This window comes from Neofelis nebulosa, chromosome 8 (assembly GCF_028018385.1).
Source record: "Neofelis nebulosa isolate mNeoNeb1 chromosome 8, mNeoNeb1.pri, whole genome shotgun sequence".
NCBI classification, from domain to species: Eukaryota; Metazoa; Chordata; class Mammalia; order Carnivora; family Felidae; genus Neofelis; species Neofelis nebulosa.
In genome coordinates, this window is record NC_080789.1 from 128,658,505 (window position 1) to 128,680,656 (window position 22,152).

At 40.7% G+C, this 22,152-nt stretch overlaps 1 protein-coding gene across 1 annotated transcript in view; it reads left to right on the forward strand.

The window, feature by feature from the left end:
* Nucleotides 1-21,032, forward strand: part of ITGA8 (integrin subunit alpha 8) — a 190,094-nt gene extending 169,062 nt beyond the window's left edge. Inside the window, exons 27-30 of the mRNA XM_058681828.1 lie at nucleotides 125-238; nucleotides 6,896-6,997; nucleotides 16,392-16,514; nucleotides 18,184-21,032. Coding sequence (XP_058537811.1) covers nucleotides 125-238; nucleotides 6,896-6,997; nucleotides 16,392-16,514; nucleotides 18,184-18,270 — 426 coding nt within the window. The 3' untranslated portion in view covers nucleotides 18,271-21,032. The remainder of the gene's footprint in view (nucleotides 1-124; nucleotides 239-6,895; nucleotides 6,998-16,391; nucleotides 16,515-18,183) is intronic.
* Nucleotides 21,033-22,152: the final 1,120 nt, after the last annotated feature.

Genomic DNA, 22,152 nt, shown 5'->3' on the forward strand with positions numbered 1-22,152 from the left:
TGTTATTTAAATGAATAATTTATGGATTAGGTGGTGACTTCTGAGAAAATGCAATGTAGATAAACTGACTTCAATGCTGATTTTCTACCACGGTTTAAAGACATCGCTGTTGTGTTTTTTGCAGAATTGTACAAATATCGAGTGCTTACAAATCTCCTGCGTGGTGGGGCGACTAGAAGGAGGAGAAAGCGCCGTCCTAAAAGTCAGATCACGGTTATGGGCCAAGACCTTCCTCCAGGTAACAACACTGACTCATATGCACACACTCTGCAGGGAACCTCTTCTCAAAAGCTCAGCAGGAAGCTCTTCTAGAAAGGATTTTTAAATGTTGTCATTTTAAAATTTAAAACAAATTGAATTTTTTTCATTTGAAAATTTTGATTTGTTTAATTTTTCACTTAAAATTTTTATGAATATTTTTAAGTCTTTCAATTTTAAAACATTTTTAAGAGAAGTGTCTATGAAGGAGTTGAGCCAGTATCAGCCGGTCGTCCTTCCCATCAGGTGAAGACATTATTTTTTCCAGCCTTATTGAGATATTGTTGACATACAATGTATGTAAATTTCAGGTGTACAAGGTGATGATTTGATACACGTATACGTTTTGGAATGACTACGACACTGAAGTTAGTTAATACCTCCAACCCCTCACGTAATTACCTTGGCATGTTTGTGGAGGGCAGGTGGTTAACTTTTAAGATCTACTCTCTTAACAGCTCTCAAGAACACAAGACCGTATTGTTAATTATACATCAGATCCTCAGAACTTATTCATCTTATAGCTGGTAGTTTGTACCGTTTGACCAACTTGTCCCCAATTACCCCACCCAGCCCCTGGCGACCACCAATCTGATCTACTCTATTTCTGAGTTCTGCTTTTTTAGGTTTCACACAGAAGTGATTTCACACAGTATTTGCCTTTCTTTGTCTACCTTATTTCACTTAGCATAATGTCCTCCAAGTCCAGCCACGTTGTCACAAAAGACAGGACTTCCTTTTTATGGCTCAGTGATATTCCTTCACCAGCTTTGAGGTGAAGACCATTTAAATACCCTGCGTCCCTAAGACCTTTAGACAGTAACTTAGATTCAAATAAATCTCTTTAGCTCACCTCTTTATGCCCAGTGCCCAGCACACAGTAGTTCTTCTGTAAATATTAGCCAGTGGGATGATGGTGAGTGTAAGAGCACAGTGCAAGCCACAGGCCCAGGAGGGTCAAAATAGAACCCAATTAAGAAGGGAGAAGGGAGATTGCCCTAGAAAGTTGCAGTTGTTTAGTGTTCCTACAGTCTGGGTTCCAGCCAGGATGCATCTCGGTGAAGAGACACATACGTGTGATTCATAGATTCTTCTTCGCCGCTTTGGCCTCTCTGTACAGCGGCATCCCACACTGCTGCAGATAATTCTGCTGGTTGTGTGCATTGTCAAGGTTTTAAATCTCTTTTATACTAAGCAGATTAATTTCTCCGTTGGGAAAGAGCTGTTTATTTAAATGAGACTACTTTGTTTGTGACCTTGTTGTTTGGAAAGGATTTAGAAAGGGGAAAATGAGCTAAAATAAAAACCCCACCAAGTCTACACATTCTTGCTCATATTTTAACTACTAAAAAATTCATTTGGTTCATTGTGCATAGAAAATCAAATGGTAGAATCCTGTTGAGTGTAGCTATTAAATACAGAATTTCATACCTCGGGATTTTCACGTTTTCTGTGATTGAAAATACCTCCATAGTCTCACAAATCTTATTTAATTTAAATAAAAAGAAGATAAAAAGAAAGTTAAAGGTATTTTTTAAAAGGTCGTGAAGTTTTTGTTTTTTAACTTAAGGCAGGATTTCTTTTTTTTTTAAATGTTTATTTATTTTTGAGAGAGGGAGACAGAGAGACAGAACACTGGTTGGGGAGGGATAGAGAGAGAGGGAGACAGAATCCGAAGCAGGCTCCAGGCTCTGAACTGTCAGCATAGAATCTGATATGGTGCTCGAACCCATGAACCACAAGATCATGACCTGAGCCAAAGTCGGACGCTCAACCGACTGAGCCACCCAGGCGCCCCCCTAAGGCAGGATTTCTTAATCTCAGCATTAATATCTTGGATAATTCATTGTTGTGGGGGGCCCTGGCCTGTGCATTATAGGATGCTTAGAAGCATCCCTGGCCCCTGCCCACTAGATGCCAATAGCAACTCACACCCTAGTTGTGACCACCAACAATGTCTCCAGACATTGCCAATAGCCCCTGGGGGCAAAATCACCCCAGTTTTTAATGCCTAAACCAAGGAGAAGTGCAGTACCCAATTTATTTGATTTTTTTTTAAGCTAAACCATTATTTATCCATTCACTCAACAAATATCATGGACAAATATCACTCAACAAATATCAACAACTATGCACCAGGCACTGCTTTCTAGTACCATGTATTTTCCATCAATTTGCTCATGGTCCCTGTACTTTGGGGCTGTTACTTCTGATCTCAGCGTTGAGTTGAGAGGAGGAGTCTTGCTGAATTCCCAAGCCCATGCGCTCTCAATGATGACCATCCATCCCTTCTATTACTTTGGGTATCATCACATCCTACTGAAATAAGGGAGAATAACTTCGGTGGAGCAGGACTAAAATCATTACAACACCACAGTCAAGGGAAACATGATTGTTTTCGATGTCATGTGTCAGTTCTGTGATGTTAATCTATTCCAGCAGGAGGACTTCAGAGGGAAAGTTGCATCTTGGGGCTGGGCTCCCAGGTAGGTCAGTAGGTTAAGTGTCCAACTTCGGCTCAGGTCACAATCTCACAGTTCATGGGTTTGAGTCCCACATCAGGCTCTGTGCTGACAGCTCAGAACCTGGAACCTGCTTAGGATTCTGTGCCTCCCTCTCTCTCTCTCTGACCTTCCCCTGCTCACACACAAACACTCTCTCTCTCTCTTTCAAAAATAAACATTAAAAAAAAAAAAAAAAGAAAATTCCATCTTCATTTTCCTGTTAAGGATGACCCAGTAAGTCTGGAAGAAGTCAATACCAATTGAGGAAGTTTGCAAACTATAAATATTTAGCACAAGCAGAGTCAAACCAGAACAATCTGCAGGGACGTTCTTAAGTCCTATTGGAACAAAGTACCACTTTGATACCAGATACCAGAGAGAGTGGCCCAAGTCACCAGCATTTACCCTCAGCCATAGCCCAAATTTCGGTACCCCCCACCCCCAGTTTCTGCTTATTCCTGTCTTGGAATGTGACTGCCAAAGAGGAGTGTTTTATTGCAATCTCTCTCTCCCTCCTTCCCTCCCTCCCTTCCTCCCTCCCTCCCCACCCTCCCAAAGAATATACTATATACTGGAGGTCATGCAATCCAGAAGGAGGTAAACATTTTCTGCCTTCCTAATCCAAACTAGAAAGTTTACAATTCTTGCATGACATGATTTGCTGCATTGTGTTTGTTTCTGTCCACTTGGTGAACGTGCAAACTGGTCAGAAAAAGATTTTATTTAGGTTAATCCTAAATGACACCCTGTCCTGTGACCGTTGCTTAAAACAATCCTTCACAGTGTAAGATTTTACCAGTAAAATCTTTGTCGTCTCAAAAGGCTTTGTTTCTGGTAAATGTTGAGAACTTACACATGGGCTGTGTGGTCAAAAACAATTCTTGAGAAGGAATTAAGCAGTGGGAAGGTGGGAAGGAAAGAACTCATGATGTTACTAGCCACACTCTGTATTTAACCAGTTCAAAAGCCTCACTCTCCATTTGTTACCAACTAGAGGACTTTTATTAGTACCAAGACCATAAGCAAATCATTGTGCACAAGTGAATAACAGAGGCAGCTAGTGAGCTGAAAACCAGGGTATAAATGACGCAGCCATTATAGGAATAGGGCATTTTCTGAGGATTGACTGCTAGCTGGGGCAGGTTGAAGGTCTGAGATATTGTCGAGGGATATTAACTCCAGCTGCTTTTTCAATCCTATTGCAGCTACATGAATAGATTGCTATATGGAAGAAGAGATTTTTTTGTTTTGTTTTTTTGAGAGCGATAGCAGGGGAGAGGGGGAAGGAGAGGCGGGGGGCAGGAGAGAGAGAGAGAGAGAGAGAGAGAGAGAGAGAGAGAGAGAGAGAGATTGAGATTGTGCAGAGCCCGATGTGGGGCTCCATCCCATGACTGTGAGATAGTGACCTGAGCCGAAATCAAGAGTCAGACGCTTAAGCAAGAGCCACCCAGACGCCCCATGATTTATTTTAATAATAAGAATAATGGGGGTGCCTTGGTGGCTCAGTTGGTTGAGCCACCGACTTCGGCTCAGGTCATGATCTCACCGTTTGGGAGCTCAAGCCCCGTGTCAGGCTCTGTGCTGACAGCTCAGAGCCTGGAGCCTGCTTCGGATTCTGTGTCTCCCTCTCTCGCTGCCCCTCCCCCACTCGTGCTCTCTGTCTCAGAAATAAATAAACATTAAAAAATTTTTTAATAACAAGAATAATGTAGTTATGTAAAGACCATGGCTGAAAGCATTCACCTTTAAACATGGAATGAATCTGCTCCCAACTATTGTTCACGAATTAAATGCTTATCTGCACCATGCCTTTGACCTGCATCCACAAGAGGAGCGAATCTTTGGTGTGCCTAGCTGATCGAAGCCTAATAGCTGACGTTTCTCATTCCTTAGTGCTCTAGAGCATCTTAGAAAAATGGGCAAAAATACATTTTCCTACTGAAAAGAGTGGAAGAAACATTGTTTTGGAGAATAAAGAGTAGATCAGGGGCGCCTGGGTGGCTCAGTCAGTTGAGCATCCCAACTCTTGATTTCAGCTCAGGTCATGATCCCAGAGTTGTGGAATCTAGCCCCACACTGGGCTCCACGCTGAGTGTGGAGCCTGCTTAAGGTTCTCTCTCTGTCTCTCCCTGTGCCCCTCTTCCCTGCTCACAGTCTCTCTCACAAAAAGAAAGATAAAAAATTAAAAAATCACCAAGTGCACACAAAATTTTATTAGCCAGGTTTTCCACATTAAAAATTTTTTTTTTAACTTTTATTTATTTTTAAGACAGAGCACAAGCAGGGGAGGGACAGAGAGAGAGAGGGAGTCACAGAATCTGAAGAAGCCTCCAGGCTCTGAACTGACAGCACAGAGCAGGAAGCAGGGTTCAAACTCACAGGCTGTGAAATCATGACCTGAGCCGAAGTCAGACACTCAACCAACTGAGCCACCCAGGTGCCCCAAGGTTTTCCACGTTTTAAAAAACACTTCTCACATAAACAAACAAAAAATCCAGCTTTCGGGTAAAATGGAAAAGCCAGGAGACAGGAGCCACCAAAAATAGAATTTTTTCCAAATGAATAAAGTTACTTATCCTGGAATGTTAGGGTAGAAAGAAAGAAAAAGTCAAAGATAGAGTGACTTCAAGTATTTAAAAGTTTTGCATGGTCTAGCCTATGCTTATCATCTAGAGGAAATGGGGTTTATTGAAGGGAGGGAAAAAATTCAGCCACAGGGGAAAAAAAAAAAAAGAACTTTGTAAAAAAAATGTAAACAAAATTATTACAATACAACCTGATGGACTGGCCACAAGCAACCCAACATTGGATTATAGGTGGGGAAGTGCTCGTGAATGTTTAATAAACTGCTCTGGGGGAGCGGGAGAAAAGCTCCAATATGTACCATTTGCTGATTCCCATGGTGTAAATATCCCCACCATGGCCGATTTCAAGCTGCCAACACAATGTCACCAAATACGGAATTGGGAGGTGAGGCTCCTCTACACCATCATGTAGTATTTCCACTCCCAGGTCCAATAGACCTAAATAATATCCAGAGCACAGATACCAGTAAAATATAATAAAATAATTAAGAAATAGTGAGCTTTGAGTGTGTATTACCTTTTTAAAAATATAATTTTCTGAAGGTTATGTATATTTAAACTTTAATAATGGTTCTGTTTAACTACTGATACTCAAAACTGCTGGAATTTTAACACTCTGCTCTCAAGAGCCTTGTGAGCCAATTACAGCCTAAGACTGGATAGCTGTAATCACTGTCTCAAGTTAAATGGAGGAGAACCACAGAGGCTTACATTCTCAAAACGGCTCTCCTTGACTTGCTCTTAAATATTTTCCTTTGGCTTTAATCAACAGTTAATGTGAGAACCAATTAAACAAACAGACAAAAACTTACGCTGAAAAGTTCTCTCAAAAATGCTATGGCTCTAAGTCTGTGGTTCTTAACCAAAGGGATTTTGCTTCGCAGGGGACATTGGCAATAATTACAGATATTTTTGGTTATCACACCTGGGGTTGAGGTGCTACTGGCATCTAGTGGGTAAAGACCACAGCTGCTGCTATACGTCCTGCAGTGTTCAGGACAGTCCCGCATTCAACCCAAATCCTAACAGTACTGAGACTGAGAGCGCCTTCCCGGGTCTTCTGATAAGATGAAATGTGATAAATTCCTTTATAATTTAGTACCAGTCTCTCTCCTAAAACGGTTCCCTCTATCATATAATAAGAGTTTTGTAACTCACTATACCTCCCTTTTGTTCTTCACTAGCAGCAACTGTAGTAATCCTTGTGCTGACTCCTTTCAGGGACTCTGATGTTCTGCTTTTATTCTAACATCATTGTACCAAGTCTTTTGTTAATAAGACAAATTCTTTTCAGAACTAAGAAGAGGATGGATTGTTGGGGGGACGGTTGGATGGACAGTTGCATGGATATCTACAAAGATGTCTGGATGGATGGATGGATGGATGGATCATAGGATGGGGAAAAAATTTATTTCAAGAGAGAAAAAGAAGAAAGAAAGAAGGTGGAATTTTGCTTTGGAAATGGGAGACACTGAAAACAGTTGGCTGCCATTGTAACTTCTAAAAGATTTACCTGGAATATATTTAAATATATATTTTTAATTTCAGAGAAAAAATGATCCCTATTCTCTTGCATCCCTGGTGTCCTTCAAAGTTAAGAAGATGCCTTATCAAGATCAGCCAGCAAAACTCCCAGAGGGGAGCATAGGAGTAAGTATCTGAAAAATATAGACGCACAATAATTTCACTGAACTAATCATTTTTTAAATCACTATTCAACTTGTGCTACATTTAAGTGCTTATTACATTAACTTGAGAAACTTGAGAGTGCAGGACTAATACCACTTTTCTTTAAGTTTATTTATTTATTTTGAGAGAGAGAGAGAAAGCAGGGGAGGGGCAGAGAGAGAGGGAGACAGAATCTCAAGCATGCTTAACGCTGTCAGGGAAGAGCCTGAGGCGGGGCTTGAACTTCACAAACCATGAGATCATGACCTGAGCTGAGATCAAGAGTTGGATCCTTTATCACCTAAGCCACCCAGGTGCCCCAGACTAATATCACTTTTTAATCAAGCCATTTTGTTTGAAAGGAGCCCAGATAGCAATGATCATTATAATGAAATTGCCCCGATTGTTTAATTCTGTTTATTTATTTACTTATTTTCTGATTGTTTAACTTTAAGGACAGCATGGTGAGTGAGGTGGGGAGGAGGGAGTCTCTTCCTTAGGGACAGCTGGATGACCTTAGACAGTCATCTTTCTTTTCTAGGCAAAGAACTATAATTTTCTCCTGAAAAGAAAAGGACACTATGAGCTTCATTTGAATGAAATGTTATTTTCAAATTGAGGCTATCAAACATTACTGACACCCAACTCAGACCTGCTGAGTTAGAATCTTCATTTTCTCAAAATCATCAGGGCATCGTGTACCCAGAACAATTTGAGAAGCACTGCTGTGGATGGTATATAAGTTGATACTATCATAATGTGTCTTATCAGCCTAGGTCTTAAATGTAATTATAAAATTTAATCTTTCTATAGCCTGATCTACTTTTAGCCATTTAAATTAGATGAATCCATTGATTAGTGATTTGCAACTCTTGAGTATGCAAAGAAGCATCACTCATGTGACTTTAAAGATAAAAACACGCTAAGACCTCACCCCAAACATCAGGATTCAGTAGGTCTGGCACTGTGCTTTAAAAGCGCCTGGGTGGCTCAGACAGTTAAGCATCCAACTTGTAATTTCGGCTCAGGTCGTAATCTCGCAGTTGGTAAGACTGAGCCCCACGGTGGGCTCTGTGTTGATGGTGTAGAGCCTGCTGGGATTCTCTCTCTCTCTCTCTCTCTCTGCCCCTACCCTGTGCTCACTCTTTCTCTCAAAAAAAAAAAAAAAACAAAAAAACCCCAAAACATTGAAAGCACTGAGAATCTCTAGCACCTAGTCTGGCAGCACGGAGCAAGACCCACATTTCCAATGTGTTTCAAAACACATTCTCCGGGGGGCGCCTGGGTGGCTCAGTCGGTTGAGCGGCCAGCTTTGGCTCAGGTCATGATCTCGCGGTCCGTGAGTTCGAGCCCCGCGTCGGGCTCTGTGCTGACAGCTCAGAGCCTGGAGCCTGTTTCCGATTCTGTGTCTCCCTCTCTCTGACCCTTCGCCATTCATGCTCTGTCTCTCCCTGTCTCAAAAATAAATAAAACGTTTAAAAAAAAAATTGAAAAACAGTTTAAAAAAAAACACACACACATTCTCCGGGCTTCATCCTGGCTCCGCCCACTCTAATTAAGAAACTTTCAGGAAATCACTCTGCTTCGCTGGGGCTATTAACCATATTCACCTGAAAGCATTGTCGAGAAGGTTAATAAAATGATGTCTGAGGAGCCCAAGCATTACACCTAGAACAAGGTATTCAAGTCAGTAATAGCAACCCTCCCAAAATGCCTTACCCTCTCCCTCTAGGTTGAGGAAGCCCAAACTGGAAATGTCGAAGTATTTGAGTAAACATTGGTGGCATTTGAAAGTAAGCACTGCCACATCTTTCTTTATGTGGCTCATCTCTCTTTCCTTAGCAAGATGTCTACCACAGTTTGGATTTATGTTCAACCTAGAAGACAGAGGCTTTGGGTTTTTAATATAGGATGTTCTTCCGAAGAGGTTCAAAGGCTTGTTGCTCTAAGGGAGATAAATCTGGGTCCCTTTGTTTTCTCCGAGCATGTGTTTCATAAAAGAAACATATGTTACAGTCAGTCCCATCAACAGTATTGTGTCTTTCTGCACTGGCCACAGGTGACAGCCTGCTGTTCTCAACCCATCTCAAAAGATCCACAAAATCATCAGATACATGTGCTTCCCCCATCCCCACCACCCCTGTCATTGCATTTTTCAAAAGCCTTGTTATCTGGGGTGAATGATTTACCACATCATGAATATGAAGGTTACTGGGAAAACATTTCAGAATGAAGGTTCTCTGAGGTCTCGCAGATCTGCCCCACCCCACGCTCAAGGGAAATGAATTTCCTGCGGCTTGCTTTGAGAGGACTGGGCTTTGGGCTGGCTGATGTTTTCTTCTAGCAAGTTCTTCTCAAAGGTCTTTCTTATATGGAAAAGAAAGCAGCAGAAGAGAATTGCTTTAAGGCGCTAAATCAGTTGGAATGGGTAGTTGGGAATCATAATTATGAACCCCAATCCCTACTCTGCCATTGGGTAAACCTTCTCGGATACTTTTTTTGTGATGAGACTAGAGACTGGTGGCTTGTTTTCCTAGGCCCTTGTGCGGGTTGATTAGTTTGTTTGTACTTCCTTGGCAACAAGGTCATGATTCAGCCATTTTTTTGAGCCCGGTGTGAGCTTCTTTGAAGAAGAGAGCAATCCCCATTTGCTACCTGCAGCATGTCTGTTTGTGACAAATGAACTCATGAAGCATGACTCTGGCCGTGTTCAGAGGTGAGGGAAAGGTTGCATGAGGCAAGGAATAAACTGAACACAGAGTCATTAAAGCACAGCAGAGAAAAAAACAGGATTCAGTCATCTGAACACTTTGCTTAATAATCATCTTTGGCATTTGTATGTGGTGCCACTGAAGCCAAATTCTATAATTTACATCCAGAAAAGGAGTATTATTGTCTAGTAACTCCAATTGTAGTTGTTATAAACTAGTTAGCAAAAATCTTTCCTTAAACCTCCTACAGGGGTGCCTGGGTGGCTCAGGTCACTATCTTGCGGTTTGAGTTCAAGCCCCGCATCGGCCTCTGTGCTGACAGCTCAGAGCCTGGAGCTTGCTTTGGATTCTGTGTCTCCCTCTCTCTCTCTCCCCCGTTCATGCTCTGTCTCTCTCTCTCTCTCTAAAAAATAAACATTAAAAAATATTTTTAAAGCAAAAACCTCATACAGAAACTGTAAATCCATTTCATTGCTACCACAGCTTTAGAACCTTAAAATAGAGTTATTATATTCAACAATTATTTGTGGAGTTCAAACTGCTTATCTCATAGGGGCTATTGAAATGTTAAAATGTGTGTTCAGCTGGTCCACTTTATGTTATTATTTTATTCTAAATGGCACTGTAGGTAGGGTATCTTGGTACATTTAAATCATTCTTGCGACCCCGATGAAGTATGTTTACACAAGATTTTGTGAGACATAAATACAGATGTCAACATTAATTACAGTTGCAAATACAAGGGAGCTTTTTCCTTCTACCTTGGTATTTTGTCAAATATACAAAAACATATCATAAACGTCAATGATAAAATGTAGGCATATTAAAAAGTTATGTATGGTCCTTCAACCGTAATAAAGAACCACGAGATTTATGACATGATGAAGGTAAGATTAAATGTTCCCTACTTAGCATCACTTTAAGAAAGTTTAAATTCCATTTATAATTTGTGGATCTCACTTCCTAAGATTGCAGATAATTATAATAAGTGAATTGTTAAAATTTTATACTATTTCTTTAAATAGCTACAGGTTCTTGATACATAAAGATGAATTGAAACAGTTTGTTGATTGGTTGGCACACACTTTTTTCACCCTAAATTTTAAGTACTTCAGTTAGTCAACATTACCCTTCTTTCTTTTATTTTTTTTAATTGATATTTGAGAGGGGGGGGGGGGAGGGGCAGAGAGATGGAGAATCTGAAACGGGCTCCAGGCTCCGGGCTACGAGCTGTCAGCACAGATCCCGACACAGGGCTCAAACTCACGAGCAGTGAGATCATGCCCTGAGCCAAAGTCAGACACTTAACCGCTTAACCGACTGAGCCACCCAGGTGCCCCTACCCTTCTTTCTGAAAGCAGCTGAAATATACAATCACTTGCTCGTATTTTTAAAGGAAACCTTTAGTCCTCAATACACCCTTTCTGCCATCGGACCACCTTCTAGATGAATGATTCTTACAAGGAGGGGCTTAGGTAATTGGGCAAATCACACCTTTGTGTGAGACTATACAGAATGTTCTAGAGCTGTGTAGTCCAGTATGGTAGCCATCAGCCACAGGTGGAAAGTGAGTACCTGAGATGTAGCCACTGTGACTGAAGAAGTAAACTAGAAGTTTGACTTCATTTTAACTCATTTAAATGTAAACCTAAAAACTGTAGCAGTCTAAGATTTTTTGTCCATTAAATGCAGCTATATTTTTTTGGGGGGACTACATTTTGCTTTTACCACTGAAAATCTGGTTTGTTGTTATATGCTGTAAATATCAAATACACACTGGATTTTGGAGACTTCGTTAAAAAAAAAAAAAAGAATTTAAAACGTCTTGTGGAGGGGCGCCTGGGTGGTTCAGTCGGTTAAGCATCTGACTTGAGCTCAGGTCATGATCTCACGGTTTGTGGGTTCAAGCCCCACGTCAAGCTCTGTGCTGACAGCTCAGAGCCAGGAGCCTGCTTCACATTCTGTGTCTCCCTCCCTCTTTGCCCCTCCCCTGCTTGGGCTTGGTTTCTCAAAAATGAATAACGTTAAAAAAAATAAAAAACAAAAATAGATAAAATGTCTTGTGGATATTTTTATTATCAACTACATGTTGACATGATAATAGTTTGGATATTTAGGGTAAAATAAATTATTAAAATTAATGTCTCATCTTTCTTTTTCCTTTTTCAAAAAATTCCTAAGTTACACACGTGGCTTGCATTATATTTCTGTTGGACAGCACTGATCTATTGCAGGGTTATACAAGGTTCCAGTTTGGAGCTGGTGATAATAGCTACAGAGCTCCAGACAACATTGGGGTGTTAAATCAGTCTTATTTGAAATGAGTGAAAAATTATTACAGTAAATTAGTGTTTAGTCATGACAAACTCTGACAATTAAGACCTGTTTTTCTTACTATTTACTTTCCAATGGATAATGTAAGCTTCTTGTGGGCTTATCAAAATGAGCTGTAACGGGGCGCCTGGGTGGCTCAGTCGGTTGAGTGGCCGACTTCGGCTCGGGTCATGATCTCGCGGTCCGTGAGTTTGAGCCCCACGTCAGACTCTGTGCTGACAGCTCGGAGCCTGGAGCCTGTTTCGGATTCTGTGTCTCCCTGTCTCTCTGACCCTCCCCCGTTCATGCTCTGTCTCTCTCTGTCTCAAAAATAAATAAAACATTAAAAAATAAAAAATAAAAAAAATGAGCTGCAAGATGAACATAAACAATGAGTAACAAAGCTTCAGTATTTTCCAACATTTTATTTCATGCCAAGCTTTCCCAAACAATTCTGAAATTTCCATAGCACTGATACAGATTTAAATAAGCTTTGGTCATATAAAAGTAGTCAATTAAGTCTTTCCCTAGTAAGTTTGCCTGTGCAGTTCAAGTTTCTAATTCATACAAAGCATTGAGTTTCAGGAAAGGCTGGGCTTTACGTATTTCCACCCACGGATGAAATGCCCCCATTGCCATTTATAGACATGAATATGTCACATGACTCCCTGATCAATGTGTTTTCAGAAAGACTTCTCTTTCCAAGACATGTGTGACTCTTCCAATGACGTGTTACACTTGACTCTTCATCCACCTCTTTCCAGCAACAACCGATGGGCTCTCCTGCCCTGGAAATCTGGAGAAATGCTCTGGGGCAGTGTTGTTGATTTTCCATATTTCCACTGGCCTTGGTGTAGTGACTTCTTGACTAGGCAGCGAAAAGCCTAGATAAGTTTAGGAAAACACCAGGGGCCAAGGAAGGTCTTTGCAGCTGCTCCCATTTTAGATTGAGAAGATTGGGCAGTCTCAGTGCCACATGGATGTCCTAAAGGCAGCTGGCAAGCAAAGCAGAATGCAGGCACAGGAGGAAAGTTTTTGAGTTTGTGTTCTTTTAGAACTCTTTGTCCTTTCCTCCTGGTTAATTACATATGATGATTTACAGGAAATGTACATGACATGTGTAATCTTAACGTTTAAAATACCCAGAGAAGGGGAATGGAGTGGTATTATTTTTTAAATTTTTTTTTTAACGTTTATTTATTTTTGAGACAGAGAGAGACAGAGAATGAATGGGGGAGGGTCAGAGAGACAGGGAGACACAGAATCTGAAACAGGCTCCAGGCTCTGAGCTGTCAGCACAGAGCCCGACGCGGGGCTCGAACTCACAGACCGTGAGATCATGACCTGAGCCAAAGTCAGACGCTTAACCAACTGGGCCACCCAGGTGCCCCATGGAGTGGTATTTTTTAAGTGAGCATAATGTTACTGGGAGCAGACTGATGACAGTTTGGGTGATGAGAATTTCAGAATTTTGGAACTGAAAAGGACAGTAGCAATCATCTGGTCTCAGACATTTTTAAGACACTACTGTCAGCATCTTTGGAAGTGAATGCAAACAAAAAGCCAACAGATTTTGTAATTGTACCTATATGCTGTTCTCTGCTTCAAGAGACTCTAATAAGCATATCCTGTTCAATTTAATATTTTATTCATATTTTTCCATCATTGCTGCAAAAAAAAGTCTTCATATGTAGCATTATTCTTTGTAAGTGACCTCCCTACCTGTTTCTACAGAATGAGAAGTTTATTTTTTTTTAATTTTTTTAAATGTTTATTTATTTTTGACAGAGAGAGAGACACAGAGCTGAGCAGGGAGCAGCAGAGAGAGAGAGGGAAACACAGAATCCAAAGCAGGCTCCAGGCTCTGAGCTGTCAGCACAGAGCCCGATTCGGGGCTTGAACTCACAGACCGTGAGATCATGACCTGAGCTGAAGTCAGAAGCTCAACTGACTGAGCCATCCAGGTGCCCCAAGAATGAGAAGTTTTTTAAATAATAACATCAAAGCCTACAGTAGCCAAGAAACCCAGCAAAGTTGTTAGTAGCTCTTCTCCCAATCCATTGCTTTTTATTAAACTAACAATATGAACAGAATAGTCTATGGACTTTCTTTCAACCCTTTTAGCTGTATTACTGTAAAGTACCTACTAGTAAATTTTGGCAATCTCTAACACATTCACCAAATATAGCCTGAAACTATGTTGTTTCCTCAGTGAAATTAGAGCTCGGGGGGAAGAAACATTTATAAGAAACCCCAGAATTGGCCGTGGCTCCAGATTTTCTCTTTCCTGGGCCACCCTAACTGGCCAGTGAATACATACATGATCAATACCATCCCTGGTAGTTTCAAAGTCTGAAATTCTCATTACCAAAATTGTTTGAGTCTGCTTCCAGTAATGTTATTTCATTTTGAAAGATCACCTCATGTCCTTCCTCCAAACACTTTAAGAGGAGGATTGAGCACTGACTTCATAGGTATTAGATGTAATTCACTAAGGGAAAAGAATATAAAGGGAAGTGATTCAGAAGTCATCAGTCCCTATCTTGCTCATGTAGCCATATACATGCAAAGGATTGTTTTAGAGTAAGTCACTTAGGCTGCAGAATCCAGGTGGCACTGTGACTGCTTTCAGTCCTTCAGTGCATCATTTCTTCACATGCCGTGTGTCCTGTCCTTAGATTGCAACAAGCAGGGCAAGGGTAATCCCATCATGGTCATGGAATTGTTGCACTTCCTGCTGATGTGTTGGATGAAATAGGGACTGTGCTGGCAATGGGCATTAACGGGCGAAGGAGGAAGGTATAAATGGTGAGGAGGTTATGGCCAGCCTTTTCCTCACTGAGAGCAGGGAGCAAGTCCCTGGCACTAGTGTGCATGTGGAATGACTAGCAGTCTCACTACTGTTGATGTCTTTGTTTGGTCTGGATATCAATGATACTTGGGACCGGAGAATTGAGAGAATTAAGTCATCAGTATGTCCGCTGCATAGGGGAAATGGACCAAGATGAAGGAGCAGTGAAAAGCCTAATAAGCTGAGAAAACCAGAGGCAGGATGCTCCAATCTAGTTAAGAAGGCAGAGGAAAGAGGTGATCATGGTCAGGGCCCAATACTTGGGTACAGGCTATGAAAACACCCATACATTTCCAGCCAAGACACATTCCAGAGCCACCAACCTTTGCTATGAGTCCATCATCTCTTGACTAGTGGGTTAGAGAATTGTGACCTAGAGGTCCCAAACACGTATCAGAACTGGACCTATGATCCTTCCAACCAACACAGTTAAAACGAGGAGCACTCTGCCTGGTTTAACGGAGGCAGTGCTTACTTCTCTCTAAAACCAGATAGACCTGTCTGGATGAATAACATTTCAGATCCAAGAATATTTTCATTTCTCTTTTCTTTGGCAGAGGTGTTAGCAGCGTGACTGGGTCTCTTGGTTTTGTCTGGGGGTCTACAGCTTCTTTGCCGTCGGGGTCTCCAAAGACACATTTCCCCAGCACATGGGCAATAGGGGAGCTGCTTCTGCTCATGGGGGAGGGGAGGGGTGGTTCATGGACACTGAGCATGCAGTCCTGCTGGGAAGGTCTTCTTTTCCTCCAAATTCCCTTGCAACAGTGGGGAATGAAATGAGTTCTAATAGCAATCGAAAACTGGATCTAGGATTGAAGGCAACCCCAATGCATCCAGACACTTAGCATTCACTTTGCTTACTTCCATAAACTCCAAGATGGCTAATGAGGCTGTGGGCCATCATAAACACAGAAGCTAGAGATAAAGAGGTGGTGGCATTAATTAGTTGTGTGACTCACTTAGCTCCTCTGGGACTCAATCTTCTCATCAATAAAATGGGGGGGTAGTGGTGGTTATATTAGGTGATTTCTAATCTTTTTGCACATTCAACAGTCCAGTGGATCCAATTCAACTCACTTCTCAGTGAGATTAGCCCAGTTCTGTAGAGAAATGTGTGTGGACAGACTTGGCCTTTCATAGGGTCAATGGCAGTCATTACTGCCACAAAAGGTCCAGCCCAATTTAAGGTCATTCCTTTTCACCTTGTTGGTTCTCAGTCTTGATCCACTTCAATTCCATTCCAGGGTTTCTGGGCTGTTCTAAGCCAAACACCCACCAAGTGTCTGTAATTAGATCTTCCATTCAACCTAGGAGACCTCAGAATGTGCTGTTTTTTAAGAGTTTATGTTTGAGTTCTGTAGACATGCAGATCTCCCCTAGGATGATTTCAACTATTATATGGATCTTTTCAGAACTACTCCCAGTATTGTATGGTAATTACTACTTTATTTCACCCAACAGTTTTCAAATTTGAGGTCATTTGCTTTATTTTCCATTTCAGATTAAGACATCAGTTATCTGGGCAACCCCAAATGTTTCCTTCTCAATCCCATTGTGGGTAATAATACTAGCAATACTTCTTGGATTATTGGTTCTGGCCATCTTAACCTTAGCTTTATGGAAGGTAAGTTTATTTATTTTGTTTTTCTTTTTGAGTAGAGAGGCCACTGAGGGGATTTACAAGGATCCACCTAGTGATTTGAAAAGACAATGCCAGAGGCACGATTTGGGGATTTTTAACAGACATAAAGGGAAAATTGTGTCTTGTTTGTCTTGGCAAACTTACTATGCCTGTGTAGCTGACATTTAAGAAGACCAAGAGTGTTTAATGCTGCTTTTATCTGGAGATTTCTTGTAAATAAACACAGAGAAAGTTAGACTTTCTTAGCTAAGACCTGTGATCTTCTTTCCAATATACTTGTGGTGAAAATGTTACTATGAAGCCTTCTTTTTCTTGTTTAATTAATCAAGATCTCAAGCTTTTTGCTGACATGGTCCCATCAGCAATTGTTTGAGATGTTTCTTTTTAAGCACCACAAATGCAATTAATATAGTAGTTAACTGATACTTGGACTCTTGGGCCAAATAGATCATGCATGTTATATGCTTGCAATTTTTTTTTTTTTTTTGATCTTGCCAATAAGTCCATCTCCATTAGGAAGGCTTAATGAATTCTTTCATGTGTTTCTGGCCTGAAAACCAACACGACTGCCAAGTTTCACAGACCTTTCCATTCCAAAAAAGAAACAGTGGCACAATTACATGACTGTAAGAGTAATTAATCTAGTCACATCTTAGTTAACCACTATTGTTGGGGTTCCCCAAAATCATAGTGTATTTTTATTTTAAAACAATATGTGGCATGCTTAAAAAATGGAGAAAACCTTGCCATATGAGTTAAATAACGGCTTTCCTGATCATTATCAATTGTTTTGTGCCATCCTGAGCCTACACGGTCTACTGAATTTTTTACCTTTTGAAATAGACCTTTGTGTTATTCTGTTATTTATACCATCTTTGTTTCCATAAATGATAGTGTGGCAATTGACAGAATATGGTCCTAGTCTTGCAGAAAAAAAAAAAAAGACAACTCAATAGTTATCAACAAAACCCAATGCATTTGGCTTCTGGTGTAAGAAGCAATAAATAAGGATTGAGGTCAAGATTTCTAGGGAAAGTTAGATTCTCCTAGACCAAATACTAATTTGAAATTCAGGAGGATTAAGATTCTAGAATCACTTCTTCCCCAAGTTGTTGGTTGATCTTTAGAAAGTTGCTTAGATGTTCTGGGATTTAAAGGAATGACCTTTCTAGACAAAGAATGACAATCTACTTTTCCTGTTTATGCTCTGTGTTCCACAAGTACAGAGGGATATGCAAGTTTCTCCTCTCTTTTTCCTAAATTCCACCCTGAGATAGCCTATGACACACTTCAGGAGAGAGTCCCCCTTCCCTGGCCAGCAGCAGTTAGGACTTCTGCTGGCTCCAAAAAACATGCAGAAAAGCAGAGAGGAAATCTTTGGGCCTTGTTGCTATAATCTCAGGAAAAATATACAAGGTCCCTAAGTGGATTATATAACACAGGGAAATTCTCCCACTAGCACGAACACTCTGCCTTGTGCAATAAATTCGTCACCGCAGGTAAAGGATCCTCGGCTTTCCTCTCCTAATTCAGAGAATTGGTCAGATAATATCCACAGAGCTTCAGTTTCTTATAGAAAATACAATAAAGTGAAAATTCTTAGAACGAGGAGTTTCACCCATTCCCAGAACACCATTTCTCTTTTTCACAGTGCGGATTCTTTGACAGAGCAAGACCACCCCAGGATGACATGAATGACAGGGAACAACTCACAGATGAGAAAACCATTGAGACATGAAAAGCAAAAGCAAAGTTCAAGACACTCGAACACTGGTCCTGTTCAAAGCAAAGAAGGAACATAAAGGTTAAACAAAGGTTTCCCTGTACCCGCCAGCGACCTAGGAAATGGAAGGGCCCCAGAAATATCACCTCATCTGTGCTGCACTTTGGAGAAGATGCCACGGAGCCCAGAGACCCTTCTGGGAGAGGTAACGTCCTCAACACTGTGGAAACCATTAGCCATCACGGAAGACATCTTTTGCTTTAGTCGTTCTGCCTTTGGCAGACACTCTGAAATGGGCATGGGAACTCAAGTTGCTTTCCAGGTAAATCCAACTCAAGTCGCAGAGATGAACTATTAGAATTACGGTCAACTTCAGAAGGTGAACTAGGACCGAACCTTCCAACACTACTGTATCCAGCGGAATATTTGACACCTCCCTATGGAAAAGAAGCATTTCTAATGAAGTTATGGCTCAGGGAGACAAGCATATGTTGTTGGTACTGTGAAAGTACTTTTGAAACGACAAAGATAATCTTGTAACTGAGGATAACAATTTATTTATTTATTTTCCATGTCTCTGGGCAGATATCCTGGTCATCTAGAAGATTTGGACATTAAGATTTGGTTAGCTGGTTCTCGAAATCACTCACTAAATTTCCTTCTAAGGTAACCATCTGGTGCAGATAAATTCACAGAACATCTTTAGACAGCGCTAAGAAAAAGCAGACAGTTTCACTTAATACTTAGCTGCCTGCTACCTGAAATCACTTGGATTCACACTTTCCGAGGACTCACATCTGCTTGATTTAGCTTGGCAAAAAGTTGTATTTATATTTCCTTTCATACAAAAAAAAAAAATGCTTTCTATTGACTTAATTAGCAATACACAGATTTCAAGGTCCTCTCACACCTGTGTGGTGTTTAAAAGTAAGGGTAAAATTTCTGAGTCCATTGATACAAAAACAGTTTTACAATATGGGTAAACATTATTTTTAATATCTATAAGGAACAACAGCAATACTTAGCTTGGGATTAAATAACCTATTGCTCTACTATTCCTCAAATCTATATACACAGAGAAGACACATCAAGCATACATGGGAAAGAAATAACAAAGTTATGCAGATGTGAGATGAACCCAGAAAAGGGATTCCTAAGAATTTTATTTAGAATTTCCTATTCTAACCTTACTACTCATTTTTACCGCTAATCTTTATAATACACAACTTCAGAAAATAACCTTTATTTAAGCTATTCTCCCATCACCTAAAATTTAACCACCACAGAAAGTTGATGTTTAAAACTCTTGTAAATAATCCACAGTCGTGTGTAATGTCATCGTTTCTGAAGTAAACTTGACCAGCCAAAGTTATATAATCTGCACAGTTTTGTAGCCTTTTTATGATCATGAAAAATTACCATGAAGAAATGCTGAACAAATTTTATATTTATGTGCAATATTTTATAGACCTACGTATCTAAAGCATGTATGTTTACACTGGCATTAGTTATTTTTTTAATTAATATCCTATTACATATAATAGAGCAAGTGGACCAAAATCCTTAGGTTTACAAAGCAGTTGGAAAAGTTGTATTCCCAGTGTCAGCAATCACACTTTATTTGAAAGATGAGCCAAACTCACAGACACTAAATTTTCTGTTGTGCCTTAGCCTGGAGGCCAGCCATTTGGCTATAGTTGCAGATCTTCCTTGGAAACCAAATGCAAGGCTCATGGAAGGATACTCTGACGCAGTTCATATTTTTCCCAGTTGTGAATTAAATCCTGTCACGGTAGCAGTTTCAAGTTGTAAGAACAGAAGTCTGGCTCCCAGGGCATATGGCCGACTGTGGGTGAGAACCGCAGGTGCCTCAGAGAGTTTGAGGGTCCCACACCAGCCTCTGCAGGTCTTCTGTGTTAGTCCTCCAGGTAGAATTGGTTTGGCAAGGAGGTGGCTGTCTATATGTGATTGGAGGAGTGCCAAACAGGTTTCTCCGCCCCCACATAACACCCTAACTCTTGTCATCATGCCTGACTTTGGGCCAATAGAGATTAGCTCCTAAGGATTTGGGGTTCTAGAAGGACCCTGAGAAAACCCACCCATTGCCTTTTAAGTTAACATTCGTGAAGAAACTCAGAACCCCTAGGGCTACATAAATGTAGGACCCCATGAGCTGGGTCACACAGACACCTGGAGGAAAGGACAGATGCCAGGAACAAGACTAGGACCCGGAACGGAGCGAGATCTGAGGTTTCCTCACAGTCTCGGCCAAGAGTGGTCCTCTCTGCAGAGACGGACATTTGACAGAGGACCATCACACACACAGTGGCCCCCTCTGCCACTTTAGATGTGGAAGCAAATGGAGGAAAGGGGGCACCTGAGGTCAGGTGAACCCACCAGTCATCAGTTCCCGAGCAGCACCGCCGCTTAAGGAACACTCTGTCGATGCACTGAGAGTATCTGCTTCTCACCATAACACTGCCGATCACTCTCATAATTCATGTTGTACCATGCTTCTGTTAGAGTCTATGTATATCTTAGATATCCCTTTTGAAATTCTTACAGCTGGCTTAGAAGACATGGAAAAAAGGGGCAAATCAAGTTTTATACACTTGGAGATTTTTATACAGTAAATAAACATGGACTAGTCACCACTGAAACCCCCACTTTTTCAACTCCTTTTTTTTCTTCTTTTATTTAAATACGTATGTAGATATCTGTGAAGATTTTCACATGCCTATTAACCTTGCCACTAATAAAATGAAAAATTAAAGACACGATGACGTACTTGTGGTCTGTTTTGCACACAACATACAGCTTTCCCACAACAGCAGAGATCAAACGTTTCTATCTTTATGCTTTGATTTTTCATTATTATAAAGACATTTAATGTTGGAAGAAATCTGGAAGAGTGAGAATACAACATTTCTTTGGGATGATGAGAATGTTCTAAACTTAGATTGTGGTGATGTTTGCATAACTCCATGAATACACCAAAAAATACTGAATTGTACACTTTAAATGGGTAAGTTTTATAATATGTGAATTAAATCCCAATAAAGGTATTTAAGAAACATTTTTAAGTTACTTCTAATAACTCTACCCTTATACAACTGATTACTTTTCTCTACATTGCCTTTCAAATTTTGACCATATAAAAATCTTAGCACCTTTTTTAAGTTTCTTTATTTTTGAGAGGGAGAGAAAGTGCACACAAGCTGGGGAGGGGCAGGGAGAGATGGAGAAGGAGAATCCCGAGCAGGCTCCAGACTATTAGCATGGAGCCCAATGTGGGGCTTGAACTCCTGAACCGTGAGATCATGACCTGAACCAAAATCACGAGGCAGACACTTAACCGACTGAGCCCCACAGGCTCCCCAAAATCTTAGCTCCTTTATGAAGCTCTCTTCTGTGTCTTCAGCCAAGCTGTGTTTCCAGCTGCCTAATGGCATTTTATGAATCACTACCCTTTTCCTTTTGTTTGCATGACTATCTTCCAACTGCACTGACCCTTAATGAGAGCAGGAAACATAATCTTTTCACCTTTGTGTCTCCAGGACCTAGGACCAACCTCTGCTATATAGTCAGTGCTCACAAACATTTCTAGAATAAATAAATAAATATACCTATGCGTATAATAATCATCACAGGGGACATGTACTTTTGTAATCTACTTCCATTACAAAGCCCCAGGGTGCACACATTATTCATAGTGTTCATACAATGTTATTTTAATAGTTACCCCAAGTTCTTTTCAATTAGTAGGCCATCTTTTGTTTAAACATCCCCCCTCTCATCAGAAATAGTTCTTCACAGATTCATTTATTAAGAATAACATTAAATTGAGGGGCACCTGGGTGGCTCAGTCGGTTAAGCGTCCAACTTCAGATCAGGTCA